General features: G+C 41.7%; 1 protein-coding gene across 1 annotated transcript in view; it reads left to right on the top strand.

Annotated features, from left to right (window-relative positions):
- The first annotated feature begins 2,459 nt into the window (after window positions 1–2,459).
- Window positions 2,460–24,880, top strand: part of KIF4A (kinesin family member 4A) — a 114,524-nt gene continuing 92,103 nt past the window's right edge. Inside the window, exons 1-4 of the mRNA XM_030209792.1 lie at window positions 2,460–2,642; window positions 16,638–16,696; window positions 18,403–18,508; window positions 18,591–18,674. Coding sequence (XP_030065652.1) covers window positions 2,460–2,642; window positions 16,638–16,696; window positions 18,403–18,508; window positions 18,591–18,674 — 432 coding nt within the window. The remainder of the gene's footprint in view (window positions 2,643–16,637; window positions 16,697–18,402; window positions 18,509–18,590; window positions 18,675–24,880) is intronic.

The raw sequence follows: 24,880 nt of genomic DNA, 5'->3' as shown, positions 1-24,880 counted from the left end.
TGCACCTCGAATATTGTGTTCAGTTTTGGTCGCCGCATCTCAAAAAAGATATAGTGGAATTAGAAAAGGTACGGAGAAGGGCGATGAAAATGATAATAGGGATGGAACGAGTTCCCTATGAGGAAACTAAAGCGGTTAGGGCTCTTCAGCTTGGAGGAAAGACGGCTGAGGGGGAGATATGATAGAGGTTTATAAAATGAGTGGAATGGAACAGGTAGATGTGAAGCGTCTGTTTACGCTTTCCAAAAGTACTAGGACTAGGGGGCATTAGATGAATCTACAAAGTAGTAAATTTAAAATTAATCGGAGAAAACTTTTCTTCACTCAACGTGTAATTAAAGTCTGGAATTCGTTGGCAGAGAATGTGGAATGTGATAAAGGCGGTTAGCTTAGAGTTTAAAAAAGGTTTGGACGGCTTCCTAAAGGAAGTCTATAGACCATTATTAAATTGGGGAAAATCCACTGCTTATTTCTGGGATAAGCAGCATAAAATGTTTTGTACCTTTTTAGGGATCTTGCCATGTATTTGTGACCTGGATTGGCCACTGTTGGAAACAGGATGCTGGGCTTGATGGACCTTTGATTTGTCCCAGTATGGCAATACTTACATAGAATGTTCAGTATTTTTTTCTGTCTCCAAGTGGATGCTAGATGTATTGTGCAGCAGCTCCTTGGACTTTCTCTGTGAGCTCCTGTCTTAGTTTATTCTGAGTGACAGTTGAACAGGGGGTCATTGCTGATTGAATTGTGTTCTGTTCTGCCTGAAGATAGTCTGAGCTTGGATAACACTCAGTGGGGCCAGATCCCTCATCTCTACTACTATTACTACTTATCATTTCTATAGCGCTACTAGACGTAGGTAACGCTGAACACTTGAGACAGGCCATGCTTAACAGAGCTTACAATCTAATTAGGACAGACAAACAGGACAAATAAGAGATAAGGGAATTACTAAGGTGAGGGTGATAAATAAGGGTACTAAACAAGCGAGTAAGGGTTAGGAATTAAAAGCATCCTCAAAAAGGTGGGCTTTTAGCCTAGGTTTGAAGATGACCAGAGATGGAGCTTGACGAACTGGCTCAGGAAGTCTATTCCAGACATATGGAGGGTGACACCCAGTGATGCTGGATCCCTCCCCCAGCTCACACCTTCATGTGGGCATCTATAAGTAGTGGATTGAGGCTACAAGTTGGTGTTTGCCTTTCTGGGTGTAAAGTATGCACTTATCTTCTGACTGAGGTGAGTCTTGGCAGGTGGCGTACTAGAATCTGCCAGCTCCCTGGCAGGTTCACAAAGTGTACTTAGTGTCACTATAAGCGGCTACTTGTGTGCTGCCTAATGCTCCATGCTTGTATGTCACCTTTTATGGTTACCTCTGCATTATCTTCTAGGTGTTATACTGCTTATAGATTCCAGCCCTATTGCACTGTGTGCAGATTCTCCCTCCTGGCTCCAGCACTGGCTGTTATCTTCTCATTTCCTTCAGTAACATCCTGTTCTTTTCAGTTGCTGTTCCTGCTCTCATTGCCCGACTATTGTTTTGCTGCTTCTTTGCTAGTGGTCCCCAGTAGTGTGGATCACAATAACCTGGTTGCCTTTATAGCAGCTTCTAATTTTGTTCTTTTTGCCCCAATAGCCTTATCAGTCCACTTTCAGATCTTCAGATCTCTTGTCTGCCTTCTATTCTTGGCGGATGAGCTGTTCACTTGTTAATATCTTTTTTTTTTTTTTTTTTCTTTCAGCCTCCATGGTCTTTCTGAATATCCATCTTAGAGACTCATCTCTAGCTTCCACTTACATTTCCTTCTGAAAAGGTCATTGTTCTTCTGTGATTGTGTTGGAAATTTAGTCCCACCCTAGTGGGGGGGATACTGTTTTGCTACATCCCATTCACTCTGGACTGGTGTGGTATGGACAAAAAGCAAGGAGAAATTCTTACCTAGTTACTTTTTTCCTTTAGTCCTACCAGTCCAGAATCCCTCCCTGTTTTTGTTGGAAGAATTCTTGGGATTCTTTGCTGCTGATTTTTCCTTCTATTGCATGGATGTTGCCAGTCTCCTTTCTCTGTAAACAGTCTGTCAGTGAGATATATGCCTCTTTGTTTATTTATGCTAACACCTGATTGGCACACTGGCTATCTGATTTTCTTCATTGAATGGCAGCTGTCTTGAGCACCACTGCTTGGCTGTTTGAAATGCTGAACATTCTGTGCTGCACGATACCCTTTAGTGGCGAATTACTTGGTACTACTATTTTCGGTTTCCTTCCACTGATGGACATAATTCATTCGTTCTGGACTAGTCTGGTAGCACTATAGGAAAGAAAATTATCAGGTAAGACATGACTTTTACATTTGAATAACTCTTTGTGCTGTGGTTTTTCTGAATAATTTTAAATGTTTTTTGGTCAAAGTAAGCAGAAATTTTACATATTGTGTACAGAATTGCTTCAGGAGCAATATGCATGGAGATTCAGTGGGAGGAAGCTTAAACTTGTCTGTCTTCGTTAGTATGGAGCCATCTGAGAATTTGAAGTCACTGATGGAGAGGAACAGGTCTCTGGAAGAGGAAAATGGAAAATTGAGCCAGGAGCTCGGTGAGACTGCAGGACAAACGGCACAGATGCTAGAAAAAATCATCCTGGTGAGAACATTTGAAGGGGTTGTGATTTACTCTGCTAAGACCAAAGCCTATTAAAAACCATAAAAAACTGGGTATAGAGACTACGGTTATAACATGTATCCTTCTCTAGGTAACTAGACAGCCCCTTCCTGGGGCAAAAAAAAAGAAACTGATCCTCATCAGGGAGAAGAATGCACATTGTGATTTGCACATTTATATTTCTTCCAATGCATTTACATATATTAATGATCTAAAAATGCTTGTCTGTCTAAGAGCTGTGAGCAAGTTGGGTTAAAGATGTGAATTTAGGGCAATTTGCACTGGACTTTTTTTTTTCTGTTCTGTGAAGACTGCTTTGATTCTTCCTGTTTTTCTAAATGGTCTCCATGGTGGATGTCAATTCTTGTAGTGCTGTAAGAATGGTCATTTTTTGTTTTCTTTCCCTGGGAGACGCTGAAACCTGTTGTGTGTCTGGCAAGCTCTGCTCCACAAGTGAGAAACCATTGCTTCCAAAAAAACCTTGGGCAGCAAAATGTCATAGAAATCAGTCTCTACAATAGCCTACAATTCAAGGCACAAAACTTGATTAAAACTCTTAAGTAAAAAAAAAAAAAAAACCCAAAAAACTCTGTGCACAGTGAAAAAATTGACCTATCTGTATCGCATCCAGAATTTCCCAAATTATACAAAGCTGCATCTCCAGTTAGATCCAATTCCTTGTGTCACAATTTAGGTAAAATCCCTGGCAAGGGCCCCCTTGTTTCACTATTTAAACTCTGATATCCTTCTGATGCAGCATAGTTCAACTAGAGGATGTGTGCACCATAGCAATAACCTGAGATTGCAAACAGGGTCCAACGTTTGGGGGGGGGGGGGGGGGGTGGGCTTCTCCTTCACGTACGCCTTTGAGAGTTGGGGTAGGTAATAGATGTTTTGCTGTTGGCAAAACTGATCATTTGGAGTACTTGAGGTCTTTGTTCATTTAGAGCAGGGCAAAGATTTGAATCTTCAATTGCAGGTTTTTTGAATTCCAAAAACTTTACTGGCTTGTAGTTCCCAACCTCTTCCTTCCGCTTTTATAGCGAGGGTCCATATCTGCTCTCCAGTGCTCTGGGACCACTCTCAACTTCAAGCATTGAAAAGGTCACCCAGCGGAGCTGCTAGAACTTCCCTAAGTTCCTTCAGTACCCTCAGATGTATGCCATCCAGCACCATTGCTTCGTCCACCTTAGTTTAGCCAGCTCCTCATAAACACAGTTCTCTGAAAATTGTTGTCTACTACCCATCCATTTCTATTTGTCTTCTGCAGTCCTGCTTCCAGCCCTTCAGCTGTGAACACAGAACAGAAATATCTCCTCCTCTTTATCTTTGTCTCTCAATGCCTATTTTGCTCTTCCTATTTCTAACATATCCAAAAAAAAAAATTGTTCCCCTCCTTTTATTGTATTGGCTATTTTTTCTTCCATTTGCATTTTTGCTTTCCTGACTACCAGCTTCTTAGCTTTTCCAGATATTGTTTGTCGCCTGTCTTCCTCTTTCTATGATCTCTTGTAGTTTATAAAGGCTAACCTCTTTTTCCTTGCCTCTTCAGCTTCTACATTAGAGAGCCAAAGTGGCCTCCTTTTCCTCTTATTTACTTTCCTTATAAAAAAAAAGTTTGCTACCCTTACAATAGGTCATCTATTTTTCCAACTTCTTCCATTCCCATCTAGACATTTTGAGGGTAATCCCCCCCCCCCCCCCCCCATCTGAACAGGTTTTTTCTTTCTAAGTCTTTCTTTACTTTTGAATGAACCCTCTCCACACCTATCTTGATGTTAATGCAAACCATCTGATGCTCACTAGTATGTAGATATCACCTACTACAACATAAGAAACACTCTCCTCCTTAGTAAGCACTAAGTCCAGTATGGCCACATCCTGCATGTGTTCCATTATCAACTGCTGGAACAGTTCCCCCTGTAGAGAATATTTCCATGTCTTTATCATATATCCCCTTTACATCAGAGAGGAAAGGGTGAATTTTGTTGATGTTATAGAGAAAGAAGCGTCAGGTCTTGGCTGTCTGCTGGATATGGACAGAGAAGGAGCGGAAGGAGTCGAAGATGACTCTGAGGTTGCGGGCAGATGAGACAGGGAGGATGAGGGTGTTATCAACTGAGAATAGAAAGTGGAGGGAGAGGGGAAGTGGGTTTAAGTGGGTTTAAGTGGGAAGACAATAAGCTCAGTCTTGGCCATGTTCAGTTTCAGGTGGCGGTTGGACATCCAGGCAGCAGTGTCGGATAAGCAGGCCGATACTTTGGCCTGGGTTTCTGCAGTGATGTCTGGTGTGGAGAGATAAAGCTGGCTGTCGTCAGCATAAAGATGATATTGGAAACCATGAGATAAGATCAGCGAGCCTAGGGAAGAGGTGTAGATTGAAAAAAGAAGGGGTCCAAGGACAGATCCCTGAGGAACTCCAACAGAGAGCGGGATGGGGGTGGAGGAAGATCCATGAGAATGTACTCTGAAGGTACGGTGGGAGAGATAAGAGGAGAGCCAGGAGAGGACAGAGCCCTGGAACCCAAATGAGGATAGTGTAGCAAGAAGTAAATTATGATTGACAGTGTCACAAGCAGCGGATAGGTCGAGGAGGATGAGGATGGAGTAGTGACCTTTGGATTTGGCAAGGAACAGGTCATTACAGACTTTAGTGAGTGCCGTTTCTGTCGAGTGTAGGGGGCGGATTGAAGCGGATCGAGGATGGCATGAGAGGAGAGAAAATCAAGGCAGCGGCTGTGAACGGCTCAAGTATCTTGGAGAGGAAGGGTAGGAGGGAGATGGGGCAGTATTTGGAAGGGCAGGTAGGGTCTAGTGATGGTTTTTTGAGGAGTGGTGTGACTACAGCATGCTTGAAGAAGTCAGGGACAGTTGCAGTGTCGAGAGAGGTTGAGGATATGACAGATGGGGGGGGGGGGGGGGTGACAGTAGGAGAGATGGTGTTTAGTAAGTTAGTGGGGATGGGATCAGAGGGAACAGGTGGTGCATTTCGAGGAGGAGAGAATATGGGCGGTTTCCTCCTCGGTGATATCAGAAAAAGAGGAGAAGGAGGCCTTGGTTGGTTGGTTGAGGGAGTGGGTTAAAGGGTGAAGAGGAAGAGGTGGCTTGGTAGTGAATTCGAAGTTGATCTTCTCCACCTTGTCGTGGAAGTAGTCAGCCAGTGATTGATGAGAGAGTGGGGGGGGGGGGGGGTTGGAGCGGAGGGCACTTTGAGGAGGGAGTTAAGGGTGATGATATAGAGACTGAGCTTCTTAATCTTCCCCCTAAACCAACCTGTCCTCTTCCCCCATTCTCTGTTTCTGTGGATAACACTCTCATCCTCCCTGTTTCATCAGCTTGTAACCTTGGGGTCATCTTCAACTCCTCTGTCTCCTTCTCTGCACACATTCAGCAGACAGCTAAAACCTGTCACTTCTTTCTCTATAATATCACCAAAATTCACCCTTTCCTTTCTGAGCACACTACCAGAACTCTTTATCACCTCTCGCTTAGACTATTTCAACTTGCTTCTCACAGGTCTCCCACTTAGCCATCTCTCTCCTCCTCTTCAGTCTGTTCAAAATTCTGTTGCACGACTTATATGCCGCCAGTGTCGCTATTCTTATATTAGCCCTCTCCTAAAGTCACTTCACTGACTCCCTTTCTGTTTCCGCATACAGTTCAAACTCCTCTTATTGACTTACAAGTACATTCACTGTGCAGCTCCTCAGTACCTCTCCACTTTCATCTCCCCCTACACTCCTCCCCGGGAACTCGGTTCACTGGATAAATCTCTCTTATCTGCGGTAGTTTACAGCCTCTTTCAGTAGCTTAGCCATTCTGCTGCTGAAGACATTTCTTTCCTTTTTTTTGATAGATGGAAACAGTCTCTGCTTAGCAGCACTTGGAAAAGTATCCCATGGTCTAGGAAACCAAAACACTCTTATGACACCATCTATGCAGCCACATAATTCATCTCCAGGATGTGATCTTCTCCGCCTTGGACGTTACCCTCGGTGGGATGGATCGACAAGAACACTACCTGTGCATGTGTTTGAATTTTTCTAAAACTTCTACTTGTTGGATTACTGGAAGATCTGGGCATCCTACCTTGGTCTCCATTTTGGGGGCTCCACTTACTCTGTTGTGGGTTCATTTAAATATCTGGAAGTTATGTCAACTCACCTTTTCCAAACAGATTGCTGCTACTGTTAGAAAAAGCTTTATTTATTTGTTGCATTTGTATCATACCCTTTGCCAAATCTGTGCATTAAAAAGTCTATTGGACAAGAAGGCTTTTCACGCCTTAATTCACTTTATTCATGTCTATATTTTATTACAACATAGTCTATGCTGGCCTTTCAAGCATTTCTTTAAAATGTTTGCAAACTCTATAGAATTCTGCAATTTGACTGGTAATTCCTATCACCGGGATCACATTTCACCACTTTTTTTAAAATTTATTTTTTAGTATTCTTTCATTGACTTCCAGTTAGATTCAGTATTTGTTTTAAAATATTGTTGCTTGCATATAAAGCTTATTATGATTTAGTGCCCGGTTAACTTGCATCTCTAGCTTTTCACTATGTTCCTAACAGACCTCTTCACTCCCTAGCTGATCTCCAAATGGTTATGCCTCATCTTTCGAAGGCATGTTGGATTTCTATGCAGAAATCCGCCTTTATCTATTTAGCTCCTTACTGAAACCGTGCTTATCACTCTCCTTGCCAACCTTGAGCAGGAAATAGCTTTAGGCAAAAGCATACTTCTCCAATTTGACATGCTGAGTGCTTTTGACATGGAGTGGAGGAGTGGCCTAGTGGTTAGGGTGGTGGACTTTGGTCCTGGGGAACTGAGTTCAATTCCCACTTCAGGCACAGGCAGCTCCTTGTGACTCTGGGCAAGTCACTTAACCCTCCATTGCCCCAGGTACAAATAAGTACCTGTATACAATATGTAAGCCTGCCATGAGTGGGAAAGCGCGGGGTACAAATGTAAGAAAAAAACCATTCTACTAAACCTTCTTGATTACTTTGGGACTGGTGAAAATGTACTTAGATGGATTAAGGGTTTTCTAACCTCCAGATTTTATCAAGTAAAATCTAATTCAGCCTTATCACCATCGTGGAAAGACGACTGTGGAGTCCCTCAAGGCTCATCACTATCCCCAACACTCTTCAACATAATGCTGATTCCTTTGACCAAGTCCTTATCCAATCTAGGCCTTAACCTGTTCATTTATGCTGCTGATATCACAATTTATATTCCCTTCAGACATGACCTGTCTGAAATCGCCAATGAAACTAATCTTGGTCTGAACACCATGAACTTATGGGCAAACTCTTTTCAACTGAAACTGAATACTGAGAAAACGCACTGCCTTATCCTTTCATCTCAACACAATAAGTCCAAACTCTAATCACCCCAGATCTTACCCTCCCAATCTCAGAGAGCCTAAAAATACTTGATGTAACAATTGATCGCAACCTATCACTTGAAAGCCAAATAAATTCCACTACAAAGAAAATGTTCTTCTCGTTGTGGAAACAATCAATGGTATTAAGCCACTTAGACTACTGCAATGGAATTTACATAGGTTGTAAAGATCAACTTACAAAGAAACTTCAGACCGCCCAAAACACTACAGCCAGATTAAGTTATGGTACATCCAAATTCGATAGTGCTAAACCTCTTCGAGAGAAACTGCATTGGCTTCCAATTAAGGAGCGAATCACCTTCAAAATCTGTACCCTAGTCCACAAAATTCTTTACGGAGAAGCCCCAGAATACATGACCAACACAATTAACCTACCTTCCAGGAATACATCCAGATCATCCCGTTCATACTTAAACCTTCATTACCCTAGCTGCAACGGCCTCAAATATAAATCCACTTATGCTTCCACCTTCTCCTTTATTAGTACTCAACTATGGAATGCACTGCCAAAAGCTGTAAAAACTATTTTTTATTTATTTGTAGCATTTGTATCCCACATTTTCCCACCAACTTGCAGGCTCAATGTGGCTTACATTTGCCGTAATGGCGGTTGCCATTTCCGGGTAACAGAATTACAAATGGTATTGCATTAAGGTGCATACATACATGGTAACATACATGGAACATGACATGGAACAGATTATGGTATATACATATACTGTGTGCAAACATACATGGTAAAGAAAAATAAATTATGGTATTGCATGAAGGTTGCTGATAATAAATCATACAACTACGACTTAAAATACCAACCAGCCCTACAGAATACGCAACACTCCTAAACTGTCTAGACCCAGAAGACGGAATATACCCAGCAGACAGGATCTGGACCGAATTCGAACTACTGTCAGAGGACCTCATCTCTAAAACGCTCAAAAGATTCGCCAAATCCCAATGCAAACTAGATATCTGCCCAAACAACCTCATGAAATCAGCCCCTCAACAATTCATAATAGACCTAACTAACCACATTAATTTCGTGCTACAAAACGGACTTTTCTCAAAAGAAAAAGGAAACATTTTACTCACCCCAATACCCAAAGACACAAAGAAAGACGCAAGCGAAATAACTAACTACAGACCAGTAGCATCTATACCACTAATAACCAAAATAACCGAAGGGATGGTTACCAAACAACTCACAAACTACCTCAACAAGTTCTCCATACTACATGATTCCCAATCAGGATTCCGGTCAAATCACAGCACAGAAACAGTATTAATTACCCTAATGACCAAATTTAAACAAATGATTGCAACCGGCACCAATATACTCCTCTTACAATTTGACATGTCAAGTGCCTTTGACATGGTAGGCCACGGAATCCTATTACACATTCTTGAATATTTTGGCATCGGAGGCAATGTCCTAAACTGGTTCAAGGGGTTCTTAACCTTACGCTCATATCAAGTCACATCAAACTCAACTACATCTGCCGCATGGACACCTGATTGTGGAGTACCGCAAGGATCCCCCCTCTCACCAACTATTTTCAATCTAATGATGACCCCCCTGGCAAAGCTTCTATCAAACCATAACCTAACCCATACATATATGCCGATGATGTAACGATATATATTCCATTCAAGAAAGACATTAATGAAATCTCTAACGATATCAACCAAAGTCTACACATCATGAACACCTGGGCAGATGCATTCCGACTGAAACTGAACGCAGAAAAAACTCAATGCCTCATACTTACCTCCCAATACAACACAAATAAATTTACCGCCATTAACACACCTAAACTAAATCTGCCAATCTCAGAAACTTTAAAAATCCTTGGAGTCACTATTGACCGCCACCTAACACTTGAGACTCATGCGAACAACACAACCAAAAAAATGTTCTACTCCATGTGGAAACTGAAAAGAATAAGACCATTCTTTCCAAGATCTGTCTTCCGCAGTCTAGTGCAATCACTCGTACTCAGTCACCTGGATTATTGCAACTCACTAGGCTGCAAAGAACAAATACTGAGGAAACTTCAAACAGCCCAGAATACAGCAGCCAGACTTATCTTCGAAAAACCAAAATACGAACGTGCAAAACCCTTACGGGAGAAACTACACTGGCTCCCACTCAAGGAACGTATCACTTTTAAAGTATGCACCTTAGTCCACAACATCATTCACGGTGAAGCCCCTGCATACATGTCCGATTTAATAGACCTGCCACCCAGAAACGCTAAAAGATCGTCCCGAACCTTCCTCAAGCTCCATTTCCCTAAGTGCAAAGGCATAAAATACAAAGTACTGCATGGATCAACCTTCGCTTACATGAGTACGCAATTCTGGAATACATTACCACGCAACCTGAAAACGATCTACGAACTAACCGACTTCCGCAAACTACTGAAGACTCATCTCTTTGAGAGAATCTACTGCAAGAATCAAAACGCATGAAGTCCATACACACTAATAGATACGCATCAATACACTCTTCTGAATTCTCTTCCCCCATATCTTCACCACTCTTAAAACTCTACCCACAGATAAAATTGTTTAGACCTTTATGTTCCCTTGATACTATTTTATCGCCCTCTCTATTCCCCACTGTTATATTCCATTGTTCTTTCCTAAAGGATGTTCTATTCCCAAATGATATCCTGACTTTACTCTGTCTTCCCATAACTCTTCACAATGTAACCCATAATCGTACTGCAACAAATTGTATTTCCATCATTCATAATGTATTGTAAGCCACACTGAGCCCGCAAATAGGTGGGAAAATGTGGGTTGCAAATAAATAAAGTATTAGGTCATCGATTATGGAGAGTTGGATTATAGAGATTGGATTGTAGCATACATTAGGTCATCGATTTATAGAGAGTCCTTATTCAGTATAAGGTTGAAGTGGTAATGCTTGATCATGAATATCAAAGAGGTTAATCAGTCATGAGGTAAAAGATCGGTTATGTATAGATCGTGTATAGCATTATTTAGTATTTAAGATGGATGTTTATGGTATGCTTTCTTGAAAAGATCTGTTTTCAGTAGCCTTCGGAAGATGGTTAGGTCCTGCATTGTTTTTATGGCCTTCGGTAGTGCGTTCCATAGCTGCATGCAGATGTATGAGAAACTGGTGCGTATGTGGATTTATATTTTAGTCCTTTACAGCTAGGATAGTGGAGATTGAGGAATGTGCGTGCTGATCTCCTCGCATTCCTAATAGGCAGGTCTATAAGGTCTGACATATAGGCCGGAGCTTCTCCGTGAACGATTTTGTGGACCAAGGTGCAAACTTTGAACGCAATTCGTTCTTTTAGTGGAAATCATTGTAGTTTTTCTCTTAGGGGTTTGGCGCTTTTGTATTTCGCTTTCCCAAATATGAGTCTGGCTGCTGTGTTTTGAGCGGTTTGGAGCTACTTATTGATTTCTTTGCATCCAGCATAGCTGGCATTGCAGTAGTCCAGATGACTTAGTACCATTGCTTGTACTAGGTTGCGGAATACTTCCCTTGGGAAGAAAGGTTTGATTCTTTTAAGTTTCCACATTGAGTAGAACATTTTCTTTGCATTTGTTTCCAAGCTTTAAGTGTATGTTCATTTTTTATTTTTTGCCATGCACGTTCGAGTCTCCTGACTTGTGTTTTTAGTTTTTTCAGTTCTTCATTGAACCAAGGTATTGAGCTGTGTCTTCGTGTGGTTCTTGTTTGTAGTGGTGCAATTTCGTCTAGTATGTTCCTGCATTTGTCATCCCAGTTTTGGAGATAGTGTTTGGAGTCTTTGTTCCCAGTCATTTTTGTAGATTTGTTGCCAGAATTCAACAGGATCAATCTGTCCTCTAGTAGGTTGTACATTCTTGTTTGGTGTGCATGTCTTTTTCTTTTTTTTTGTGTGTCATTTGTACCCCGAACTTTCCCACTCATGGCAGGCTCAATGCGGCTTACATATTATATACAGGTATTTGTACCTGGGGCAATGAAGGGTTAAGTGACTTGCCCAGAGTCACAAGGAGCTGCCTGTTTCTGAAGTGGGAATCAAACTCAGTTCCTCAGTTCCCCAGGACCAGAGTCCACCACCCTAACCACTAGGCTACTCCACTCTGCCATTGTAGGGCTACGTTTAATTTATGGTGGTCTGACCATGGTATGTCCATTTTGTATCTGTTAATATAAGGTTTGAGTCTAAGGATAGTTTGTGTGTAATAAGGTCAATTGTGTGTCCTTTGATATGTGTAGCTTGAGTATTAGGCAAGTTGAGGTCCCATAGTTGTAGGAAGTCTTTGCAGTCACGTGTGTTGCATTAGGGTCTTCCAGGTGTAGGTTTATGCCCCCTATGATAATGTTGGAGTTGGATACACATGTATTCGATATAAAATCCATAAAGTTTGATTAGCATTCTTGCCAATTTCCTGGTGGTCTATAGAACAGGATCACGTTAAGATGGTTGAGCAGGGTGTCATGGTGGATTCTAACTGAGGCAATTTCGAGTTTTGGTGTTTATAGATTCAGCAGTTGTTACGGTGAAGTGGGATCTATAGATTATTGCTATTCCACCTCCTCTTTTTCCTTTCCTTGTCCAGTGTGTAATTTTGTAACCTGGGGGGCAGAGTTCTAGGATTATGGGGTCCTTGTGGTTGTAGATACAGGTTTCGCTGATTACTATGTCGAGATTGCCGTGAGCCAATCTGTTATTGTAGTTGTTTTATTTACTACTGATTTGGCGTTTATGTATCCCACCTGAATTGTTTGGTAGGGGTCTTTTATGTTCGTGGTAGTGATGATTTTCTTAAGTTGTGTAGGTTTATGTCCTTTCTTTCCTTTGTGATATGTTTGTCCTCGTGGGGTAGTTTTTTCATTATTTTGATTATTGTTATTCTGGTGAGGTGAGTTGTGCTTAGGTAATCTGCAGAGGTTAATTATTGTGGGTATGTTGGTGTTTGTGAGGGGGGTGGCTGGTGTTTTGTGAATCAGGGATATTGTGTAGGTTAATAGAATTAGTTTGATGACAATCATTTTGTTCTTTCTCTTTGGATATTCTTTACTAGCAGTTGATTAAATCAACAATGTGGTGAGAGACGGGGATAGTGCTGGGTAGACTTATACAGTCTGTGCCCTGAAGAGGACAGGTACAAATCAAAGTAGGGTATACAGAAAAAGTAGCACATATGAGTTTATCTTGTTGGGCAGACTGGATGGACCGTGCAGGTCTTTTTCTGCCATCATCTACTATGTACTTGATCATAGTCGTCTTTGGTGTTTCTGGGACATAGACCGTAAAAATCTGATTTTTCTACATTAATACCTTTCAAGTATTTAAACGTCTGTTTCATATCTCCCCTGTCCCTTCTTTCCTCTAGGCTATACATATTCTAAGATCCTTAGCAAGCTACAGCCTCCAAAACTGAACATAATACTCCAGGTAGGGCCTCACCAGCAACTTGTACAGGGGTATCAACACCTCCTTTCTTCTGCTGGTTACTCCTCTCTCGATGCATCCTTCTGGCTACGGCCACCATCTTGTCACACTGTTTTGTTGCTTTAAGATCCTCGTACATCATCACCCCAATGTCCCTCTCTCTTTCTGTGCATATCAGCCTCTCGCCTCCTAGGACACACGAGTTCCTTGGGTTTCTACTCCCCAAATGCATCACTTTGCACTTCTTTGCATTAAATTTTAATTGCCAAACATTAGACCATTCTTCTAACTTTAAAGCAGAACAAATAAAATAATAAAAATAAGTGGTTTATTCAAATGGTTACCTGATGTGGCCATATTTCGCACTCAGGCTGCATTGGGGTAAAAACTACAAAATAAAAACAAGTATAATAACATATGTATAAAATTCTCATATTCAATCATATACAAAACAATTTAAATAAAATACATGCAATAACACGCAAAATTGACTCTAAAATTATATGGGAATATAAGATGTAATAGTTCTTACTTACATACAGAATGCAAGTAATTATGTATCAGTGGATCTAAAGTGCAGTGCTATTTTCCCTGTGACGTGCAATTGCACAACTTTCAGTCCTTAAATTGTTACTATGAAAAGAGTTCACATCAAACATATAAAAGACAAGTGACTGACTCACCCGCAAAAGCACAGTAGACACTTCCCTCTCTGTCCCACCCTCGCGTCAAGATGTGATGACGTCAGAGGGCGAAACAGAGAGGGGAAACGGATGCTGCCAGCCTGCTGCTGGAGAGCCTCTACTCAGGAAATCTAGACTACCCCAACTTGACATTTCGTCCTTTAGATTGTAAGCTCCTTTGAGCAGGGACCGTCCTTCTTTGTTAATTTGTACAGCGCTGCATAACCCTAGTAGCGCTCTGGAAATGTTTAGTAGTAGTAGTAGCCTGGAGACGAAGGAAAGGATCGTTGCTGCCGCTCCCTCCCCCCTCTGTATCGTGCCCCCTGCACTGACATGAGCGCCTTAGCCTGCCACTGGAGAGCCTGGAGACGAAGGAAAGGATAGTCGCTGCCGCTCCCTCCCCCCTCTGTATCGGGCCCCCTGCACTGACATGAGAGCGCCTCTCGCCTCCGTGTAGAAGCGCTGCAGGCAGCAGCAGAGCAATCTGCTGCTGCCTGCAGCGCTTTCACACGAAGGTGAGAGGCGCTCTCATGTCAGTGCAGGGGGCCCGGCACGGAGGGGGGAGGGAGTGGCGGCAAGGAGGGTAGCTGAACATGGGGGGAAGGCAGGTGGGAGAGAGGAGGGTTGCTGGACATGGGGGGAGGGCAGGGGAGAGAATAGGGTGGGGGGGGGCCAAGGGAAACAGGAGGGTTGCTGGATATGGGGGGGAGGGCAGGGGAGAGAGGAGGGTCGGTGGATGGGGTGAGGCCAGGGGAGACGGGAGGGCTGCTGGACATGGGGGGGAAGGGCAGGGGAGAGGGCAAGGTTGCTGGACATGGATCGATGGAGGGCAGGGGAGAGAAGAGGGTTGCTGGACATGGGGGGAGGGCAGGGGAGAGAGGAGGGTTGAGAGGTAACACTTATGAATTAACTGTGTTTTGCCGAGTGATATCACCAGTGGCTTGTAGGCCAGGAAGAGGTTCTTCGTGTATGTCGGTATCTTTCAGATCTGGTGCCTGTCAAAATCAATTTTACCTACTAGGGCATCCCTTTCCAAGATCATATCCTTTCTGGGAAAGGACTTTATTGAACAGATTGGCCCTCAATTCTCTGAAGGTCAGGAAACTCTGATGTTGCGTTTTGATGCAATGTGTTCCTTGATGGAGGAGGGGTTGGTGAAGCACATCTACCCTCTTGGATGTCAATTTGTTCCTTCTGGAATCTGATTTTAGTTCTTAACTCCATTTTAAGGGTTAGGTGCTTGATCATTTTTGCTCTGAGTTCAGACGATTTGTTATCAGGGTCTTCCTTGTGTCAAGTTGGCCAGTAGCATTTTTAAGTTGCAGGCTCTGTCTTATAGGGATCCTTTTTGGTGTGTTCAGAAGGCATGAATATGGTGCCTTCTCCTTTGCCTAAGGTGGTGGTGGGTTTTTTTTTTCTTTTCCATCTGAGCCTTTCAGTTTTCCTCTCAGCCTTTATAAGAAGTGTGCTGCAGAGAGATATTTGGACTTCACTTTTGGATGTGTAGGGTTCTGCTTCAGTATCTGAAGTGACCAATTTATATCATCTTTGTCATGGTGCTCGGTGATGGTAGAAGGGGGAAGGGGCATCTACAACTTTGGTGGGCTGCCGGATTAAGGTTGCCATTATTTTGGCTTGTATTAAGTTCTCTTGGTTTCTGTTTTGGGGCATAGGCTGCTTCTTGGACTGAACAGAAGCTGGTGCTTTCAGCAGACATTTGGAGGATGGTTCTATGTGCCGCCTTTTGAGAAGCAGCATTGGCTTGATGTTTAGGCTATTGAGACCTGCCACTCTCTTTTTTGATGGACTGCCTATGTACATCCCATGCATCTGTACTGGTCTGGCAGGGCAATAAGGGAGGTGACACTTTGACTGAATTGGTTCACTTTCTTTTCCTTGAGTTCAGCCAGACTACTCCAGGAGCTGGCTAGAATGCATTTTTGGCCTACCTATCTGATTTGGCTGTCTTCTTCATGCTGTGTTCCTGTGGTTGCAGTTTTGTTTATTAGAGATTGGCTGGGTGTGGGATGTCTTATTGGTTCAGAACATCCTAATTTTGTGTTTAGAGGGTATAGTGTGGAACCCTTTTATAGGCTGATGTCATCAAATCAGTGGTTCTGTCTCCATCTGCTGCTAGTGGAGCATAAACCAGGCATCTGGACTGGTTTGGCAGTACTCCAAGGAAAGCAGGTAAGCTACCTTCTAATGGGTCTTGGTAAAACCTATACACAAAGTATAAGTGTCAGTATTTGCTTTTGAGAACAAAATGTTGCTCTAAAATGGATACTGCAGGGCAGGAAAGCTGCATATGAGCTACATGTGAGGGTAGTCTCAGTACTGGGTAGCAGGAGACAGGTGTATGTGAAAGGGGCTCTCTGCGGTTGATTGAAGGCTGAGATTTTGCAGTTTGCCTATCGTGATGTAGACTGAACTTTCTCCGTTTTTCTTCTAGACTGAACAGGAAAATGAAAAGCTGTTGGGAAAGATGACTGAGCTGCAGAGTCATGCTGCGTAAGTTTGTACTACTCTGGGAATGGATATACTGGGAGGAATGCTAATTTCAGTACTCGGACTACAATGGTAGCATAGATTAAAAAAAAAAAAAGTAAAAGTATCACAAAACATCCAAAAATCAAAACAGCAGCTGCCAAGAAGTTTGACATCCTTTACTGTGAACAGCAAAAAAGATCTGACAAGTCACCATGTTTCATCCTGTGGCAGCTTCAGGGTTCAGACACAATTGTGTGTGTGTGTTCACAGGCTTTATCTGAAACTCAAAACTCCTCACACAAGCCAGTTATGCAGTTAGATCATCCAGCATTTTTGCTATTCACAATAAAGGACATTGGGTTTGTAGGTGCAGCTTGCTGTTTTGTTTGGAATTGAATGGTACAACTTTGAATATTTCACAAACTAGAGAAACCTATTGTATAAGGCATCACTGAGCAGAGTTTTATACAAATTGAAACCCTTTTCACAGGGTTACCACAAGTTGTTGTGATTCTGGTAATTCTATGATTAGGCAGAAGTATTTAGAATCGACGATAGGAATAATGAATGTAGTTGTGGTATGTCATCAAGCAAAGGTGAGCCAGAATCCAGGCATTGCTTCTGGTTCCCCTTTGCTGGATGTAGAAAAGCTGTTTTGTTGGGCAGAGGAGAGCTTGCTGTCCCTCTTGGCTGCTCATGCTGGCATTGACAATATGTAACTGGATTATATGAGTTGGAAATGCTTTGGATTCAGGGGCTTGAAACTGTCCTAGAAAGCTTTTCAGCTTGTGAATAGCTGGAGCGACAGTCCCCAGGGAGACCTCGTAGCAGTGAGGTTACATTCTGGTTACATTTCTTTGTGATGTGATTGTATAATTTGAAATATGGAAAATAGTTAAAGAAGTTCCCCGTTTTATATATCTTTAACTGAAGAATACAAGCACACTATGGGGTGTCCTTCTACAAATCTGAGAATGTTATAATGTCTTTATATTGCACTCCTGGGATACTGTGTGCAGTTCTGGTCACTGCATCTCAAGAAAGGTATAGCAGAATTAGAAAAGGTACAGAAAAGAGCAACAAAAGAGATAAAAGGGATGGGACGACTTCCCTATAAGGAAAGGCTAAAGCAGCTAGGGCTCTTCAGCTTGGAGAAGAGATGGTTGAGGGGAGATATGATAGAGGTCTGTAAAATAATGAGTTGAGTGGAACAGGTGCACATGAATCACTTGTTTACTCATTCCAAAAATACAAGGACTAGGGAGTGCATAATGAAGCTAAGTAGTAAATTTAAAACAAAATTGTAGAAAATTTCTTTACTTGGAGTAAACTCTGGAATTGTCAGAGAATGTGGTAAAAGCAGTTAACTTAGTAGGGTTTTAATCCAGTGGAGGAGTAGCTTAGTGGTTAGTGCAGTGGACTTTGATCCTGGGGAACTGAGTTCAAATCCCACTGCAGCTCCTTGTGACTCTGGGCAACTCACTTAACCCTCCATTGCCCCTGGTACAAAATAAGTACCTGAATATATGTAAACCGCTTTGAATGTAGTTGCAAAAAACCTCAGAAAGGTGGTATATCAAGTCCCATTTCCATCCCTTCCCTTTTATATGGCAAGCACTCAGGAATTTTGATGCTTTTACTATATATCTGGAAGTTCTAGAGAATTGAGTAAAAAATCTAGGATAGAGGGGCAAGATTACTCACTTGCTGTGTACGTTAATCCCAAGGTGTAAACTGGATCTACAGAAGCTGGTAGAAACACTGCAGGATCAGGAACTAAAAGAGAATGTAGAAGTGATTCGTAATCTGCAACAAGTCATCATTCAGCTACAGGTAAAAGCAAGCACATATTGCCCCTTATTGCACTCTTACTAGGAAGCCTTCCCATGGCCTCTAACATCTGTCTTTGCTTTAGGATGAAAGTTCTGCTATTGCATCATCCATTGAAGCTTTGGCTGCAGAGGCTGGAAGCCAAAGCCCTGACGTGGATGGAGAAAATGTAAGTATCACTCAAAGCAAGCACTTGTCCTGATGGGACTGCTGAGACACTGGTTTCTTGCTACCAGCAAGGTGGGCAAATTATGTGCATAACTTAAGTCTTGCATCATGCTAGTGTTTCCTTATCTTTTTAGAATCTGTTAAAATCTTTGTTTATGCCAGGCTAGTCCGGACAAGTTGGTTATTTCCCTCTGCCAGCAGATGGAAACTGATGTATCTCCTTTTTTATAAGGGGTTGGGTCTGCCTATTATCCTGGTAGATGGTTCAATCCATTCTGTAAAAGGGCATCCCCTTTCAAATTCAACAGATTCAAATAGGACGGATGCATCCAAACTCAACTGGGGTGCTCATGTAGATGGATTTCAGACTTAGGAGTTGTGGTCTTCTATGGAGAAACGTTCAGATAAATTTCTGGAATTAAGCAGTCTGGAATACTCCTAAAGGCTTTGAAAATTGGTTGTCCAGCTAAATTATATTACAAACAAGTTCTGATGTATTAAATCAACCAGCAGTAAGGAACAGGGTTGAACCTCCTGTGTTGGGAGACTGTCAGACTCGGAACTGAGCCATTTCTCAGAGAATGATCACTGGAGCACTTACCTGGCAGGGATGGACACCTGCCTGGTAGAAAAGCAGAGTTGTATATTTTGACACAAGTGATTCTTGGACAAGGAAGTGAACGAAAAAATTCAGAGTAAAACACTTCCTGAATAGATATTTTTTGTAGCTCCTCAGAACAGGACAGTACTTTTTGTTCCAGGATTTGGACACACTGCAGGTACAGCAAACTAGGATTTGAAGCTTTCCTCTTAGATTGGGGAAATGTTTTTTGTATATGTGTCCTCCAATACCCCTAATAGCGAGAAGCTACGTGAAACTGACAGGACCAAGGAACCATGATTCTCACAGCTCCTTATTGGCTGAGACAAAGTTTTCTATCTTCTGGAGGTCTCCATAAGAAAACCCATAAAACTGTGGACTTTCCTCAACATTGATCATACAAGCTCTAGGAACTCTGCTACCGCCCAACAGAGTCCCTGTCTGCCCTCATAACTTGGATGTTGAGAGGATAACTATAGCTACTTTGAATTTGACGGCGTTTTTGCAGGTGTTACGGGCTAGCAGGAGAGATTTCCTTTAGAAGTTTTAAATGTATTAGGTTTGCCATCTGGTGTGACGGGCCCTAGAAGACACCTTTTTCCTGTCCCACACAAAAACTGCTTGAATACCTTCTACATTTGAGTCAGGTTTGAAAACAACTCTGTTAGGGTACACTTTAGTGCAACTGACACTTATCACCAACATGTAGAAGGAACCCATCTCAGCAATTCATGCAGGGCTTGCATCTATTGAAGCCTCCCACAGTGCCATGGGGGTCTCAATGGGTTATGAACCCAGCTGATGAAAGCTCCCTTTAAGCCGCTTGATATCTGCAAATTGAAGTACCTGACCTGGAAAGTCTTTTTTTGTGGTAATTTTACATGCCGAGAGCTCCATGCTCTAGTAACTGATTTCAGCTTACACTAAATTTATACAACAAAGTGGTTCTGTACAGTCGTTCTGAGTTCCTTCCTAAGCTGGTGATTTACAACTTAATCACTGTCATTCTGCCAATATTCTTTTCTTTTTTTTCCCCTAGGTGTCATACTCACAAAAATGAGTGCCCTGCTCATGCTAGATTGCAAGAGAGCCTTGGCCACCAGTTTGGAGTGGCCTAAAGCACTTAGTCCAGCCAACTTTTGTTTCCTTTGACTCTAACAGAATAGGGACTGCTGCAAGCTCTAGCTATCTAATTGACTAGAAGACTGCATATCCTTTACTTGTTTCCATGCTGGCTTGACCGTTTGGCCAGTCTTCCAGAATCTTTGGGAATTAGAATCTATCTCCCATCTCATTTAGACCTGCTTTTCTGTTTGGGCTGCTACTGCTGCAGCTCTGTACCCCCTCCCCAAATATTTAAGCGGAGAAAACTGGTTGGCACTAAAAATATGTTGGTATCTACAATTGTAACACCCTGCTTGATTTCTCTTTTTCATTTGAGGGCAGCCTGTAGCTAGGGAGTTCTACTGTGAGGACTTGCAATCCTTGTTCTCAAAACCAAGTTACTTACCTGTAGCAGATTTTGCCATGGCTAGCTGGATGTAAATCCTCGCATAACTTGCCTACGTCTTCAAGGAGTTCTAATCTACTCTAGCTGAATAGACAGACTGAGGTGGTCTCATACAGCAGGCAGGGAATGGCACACATGCTTAGTGAAGTGGCTCAAAAGCTTCTAGTAATTACTAAGCTGAAGACATTATCCTGCATGGACTGTCTGATGCCACCCTTGTGAGGGCTTGTATCCTGCTCTGCAAGGAGAATGCTTACTACAGGTAAGTAAAGGTTTTATCGTCCTTCTAAGTGACATGTTTGACTTATTTAGCTTAATATATTGCGAGTCATGAAGCAATCACAATAAGACAGTTACCTAATCAGATAAAAGAAAGGAACTGCAATTAATAAAAAAGAGGACAAGAATGCATAGGTATAAATAGGCTGCTGACCATGTGCTCCCTGCTCGCCCACAGACTTTCTTAGAGATACTGGTAGGCCTTTAAAGCAGCTTTAAACTTATGACAGGAAGGCACAGTCCAGAGACAGAGAGTTCAGAATAGAGGTGTGACACAAAAATGCACGTTATTGGGTAGATTCTAGATGGGCTAAATGAGAAGGGATGTGCAATCATCCATCATTTAGGCATCTTAATGTTTGTGCTGGGATATGTGCAATAGCAATGGATGACAGAGTGGAATGCAGTCAGTAATTTGTGTCTTGTAAGAATCTTATAATGGATTGACATAGTAACATAGTAGATGGCGTCAGGTAAGACCAGTATGGTCCATCCAGTCTGCCCAACAAGATGCTCATTACATATAGTATGAAGTGATACATCATATGTATACTTGATGTTGATTTATCCTTGCCTATTCTTTTTAGGACATAGACCATAAACGTCTGCCTGGCACTAGTTTTGATTTTGGTATTTTATTGGTAGCCAATGGTGCCTAATCAATGAAGGAGTGTGATCAGTACCCCTACACTCCTCCCCATGAACTCCGCTCGCTGGGTAAATCTCTCTTATCTGCACCCTTCTCCTCCACCGCTAACTCCAGACTCCGTTCCTTTTATCTTGCCACACCATATGCCTTGAATAGACTTCCTGAGCCGGTACGTCAAGCCTCATCTCTGGCCATCTTCAAATCTAAGCTAAAAGCCCACCTTTTTGATGCTGCTTTTAACTCCTAACCCACCACTCGCCCGTTCAGAACCCTCACCTTATCATCCTCACTTCAACTGTCGCTTATCCCTTATGTCCTGTCTGTCCTAATTAGATTGTAAGCTCTGTCGAGCAGGGACTGTATCTCCATGTTCAAGTGTAAAGCGCTGCATACGTCCAGTAACGCTATAGAAATAAGTAGTAGTAGTACTATTGCCAAGTGGCTTTACCACAGTATCTTTTGTGCCAAATCTAAATAGCCTCCCTCTTGCTTCTAGGATCATTTGCTCAATGAATAAGTATGATATGTAGAAACATGATCTCTGACATGCTCTGAGATATTTGCCTATTTGAATAGAGCAGGAGTTTTCTTTGAAGTGCTTTTCATAAGAATAGCCATACTGGATTAGACTAATGGTCCATCTAGCCCAGTATCCTGTTTCCAACAGTGGCCAATCCAGGTCACAAGTACCTTGCAGAACCCCAAACAGTAGCAAGATTCCATGCTACCAATCTCATGGACAAGCAGTGGCTTTCCCCGTGTCTATCTAAAAAGCAGACTAGGGACTTTTCCTCCAGGAACTTATCCAAACCTTTTTTTAAACCTATATATGCAAACTGCTGTTACGACATCCTCCAGCAACGAGTTCCACAGTTTATTTGTTGAGTGAAAAAATATTTTATCCTATTTGCTTTATAAAGTATTACCCCTAGTCTTTGTACTTTATGAAAGAGTAAAAAAATCAATTCACTTTTACCCATTCTATACCACTCAGAATTTTGTAGACCTTTATTATATGCCCCCTCAGCCTTCCCTTTTCCAAGCTGAAGAGCCCTACCCTCTTTAGCCTTTCCTCATATGAGGAGTTTCATCCCTTTTATCATTTTGGTTACTCTTCTTTGAGCCTTTTCCAATTCTGCTACATTTTATTTTATTTTTACAATTTTACATTAATTTCAAGAGTACAGCTTGATTGGTAAAGATGATTAACAGAAGAAAAGAATTACAAACATAATTCTATAATTACCCATCTTACATTGAAAAGAGACTAAAGAAAAAACTTCAAAAGAAGAAATAACATATTTAAAGGTAACATTAAATTTCTCTCTTTTCAAAACTCAATATATTCATCTATAGTCCACAACATAGGAGGCATGTCACAATACCTAAGTAATTACAAAGAATAAACCTAAAATTCTTTCTTTTAGGAAATTGAGGAATGAGGAGTTCCACGAGTTCAAATATGTTACGGAGTAGATGTAATCATTTGTCTTGGCTGTGCTGAAGGCAATTGGGCTATTCTAGAATCCAAAAAAGAATTAAATTGGTATCAAAGAATATATACTTTACAGAGTTTAATTTAACAACGCATTTACATGGAAAGTTTAACCAGAAGAGAGCTCCCAATTGTTGTATCCTTGGGCGTAATTTAAGAAATTCTTTACACCGTTTTTGGGATGCTTTAGAAATATCAGGAAACATTCTTATTTTATAGTTCATCAAAAGTTCTGTATGTAGGAAAAACTGTTTTAGCATCCAATCTCTATCCGGTTGTAATACAAAGGAAACTATTAAGGTCATTGGAATTACTCCCAAATTATCATCTTCCAGAGTTTGTGTCAGGTTTAAATCCAAACTATCAAATGATGTTCTGTTTCTTGATCTTGTAGTTGTTGACTCTCTTTTTTAAATGGTAATAAATAGTAAATTTTGATATTGGAGGATATGCCTTTTCTGGTATCTTCAAAACTTCACCTAAATATCTTTTAAAAGTTATTAATGGAGCTATCAAAGGCTGCTTTGGTAAGTTTAACAATCTAAATGTATTAGATCTCTGTGTATTCTCCAAGCTTATTCTGGAGATATTGATTTTCTTTGATTAAATTGGTCTGCACCTGTTGAACCTTTCGTATTTCTTTAAGCTACATTTTTTTTAAGATACGGTGACCAGAGTGCTTGCAGTTCTCAAGGTGAGGTCGCACCATGGAGGAGTACAGAAGCATTATAATATTCTTAGTCTTATTTTCCATCCCTTTCCTAATAGTTCTTAGCACCCTGTTTGCTTCCTTGGCCACCGTCACACACTGGGCAGAAGATTTCAGTGTATTGTCTACAGTGACACCTAGATCTTTTTCTTGGGTGCTGACTCCTAAGATGGACCCTGGAATTAAGTAACTATGAATTGGATTATTCTTTCCAATTTGCATCACTTTGCATTTGTCAACATTTAAATTTCGTCTGCCATTTGGATGCCCAGTCTTCCAATTTCCTAAGTTCTTCCAGGAATTTTTCAAAGTCCATATTGTGTTTTAATAACTTTGAAAAGTTGTGCCATCTGCAAATTTAATCACCTCGCTTGTCATTCCAATTTCCAGATCATTTATAAATTTGATCAATAGCACAGGTCCCAGTACAGATCTCTGGGGTACTCTACTATTCACTCTCCTCCAAGAAGGACAATGGACATTTAACCCTATCCTCTGTTTTCTATCCATTAACTAGTTCCTAATCCACAACAGAACATTGCTTCCTATCACATGATTTTTAAATTTTCTCAGGAGTATCTTGAGGCACTTTGTAAAAAGCTTTCTGAAAATCTAGATACACTATCGGGGCTCATTTTCGAAAGAGAAGGATGCCCATCTTTCGACACAAATCGGAAGATGGGCATCCTTCTCACAGGGTCGCCCAAATCGGCATAATCGAAAGCCGATTTTGGGCGTCCCCAACTGTTTTCCATTGTGGGAATAACCAAAGTTCACGGGGGCGTGTCAGACGCGTAGCGAAGGTGGAACTTGGGCGTGCCTAACAAATGGGCATCCTCGACCCATAATGGAAAAAGGGCATCCCTGACAAGCACTTGGACGACTTTACCTGATCCTATTTTTCTTACGAACAAGCCACAAAAAGGTGCCCAAACTTACTCCCCCAGTGCTCACTAACCCCTTC

This window comes from Microcaecilia unicolor, chromosome 7 (genome assembly GCF_901765095.1).
Source record: "Microcaecilia unicolor chromosome 7, aMicUni1.1, whole genome shotgun sequence".
In the NCBI taxonomy this organism is placed as follows: domain Eukaryota; kingdom Metazoa; phylum Chordata; class Amphibia; order Gymnophiona; family Siphonopidae; genus Microcaecilia; species Microcaecilia unicolor.
This window is presented reverse-complemented; position numbering and strand designations above follow the sequence as displayed.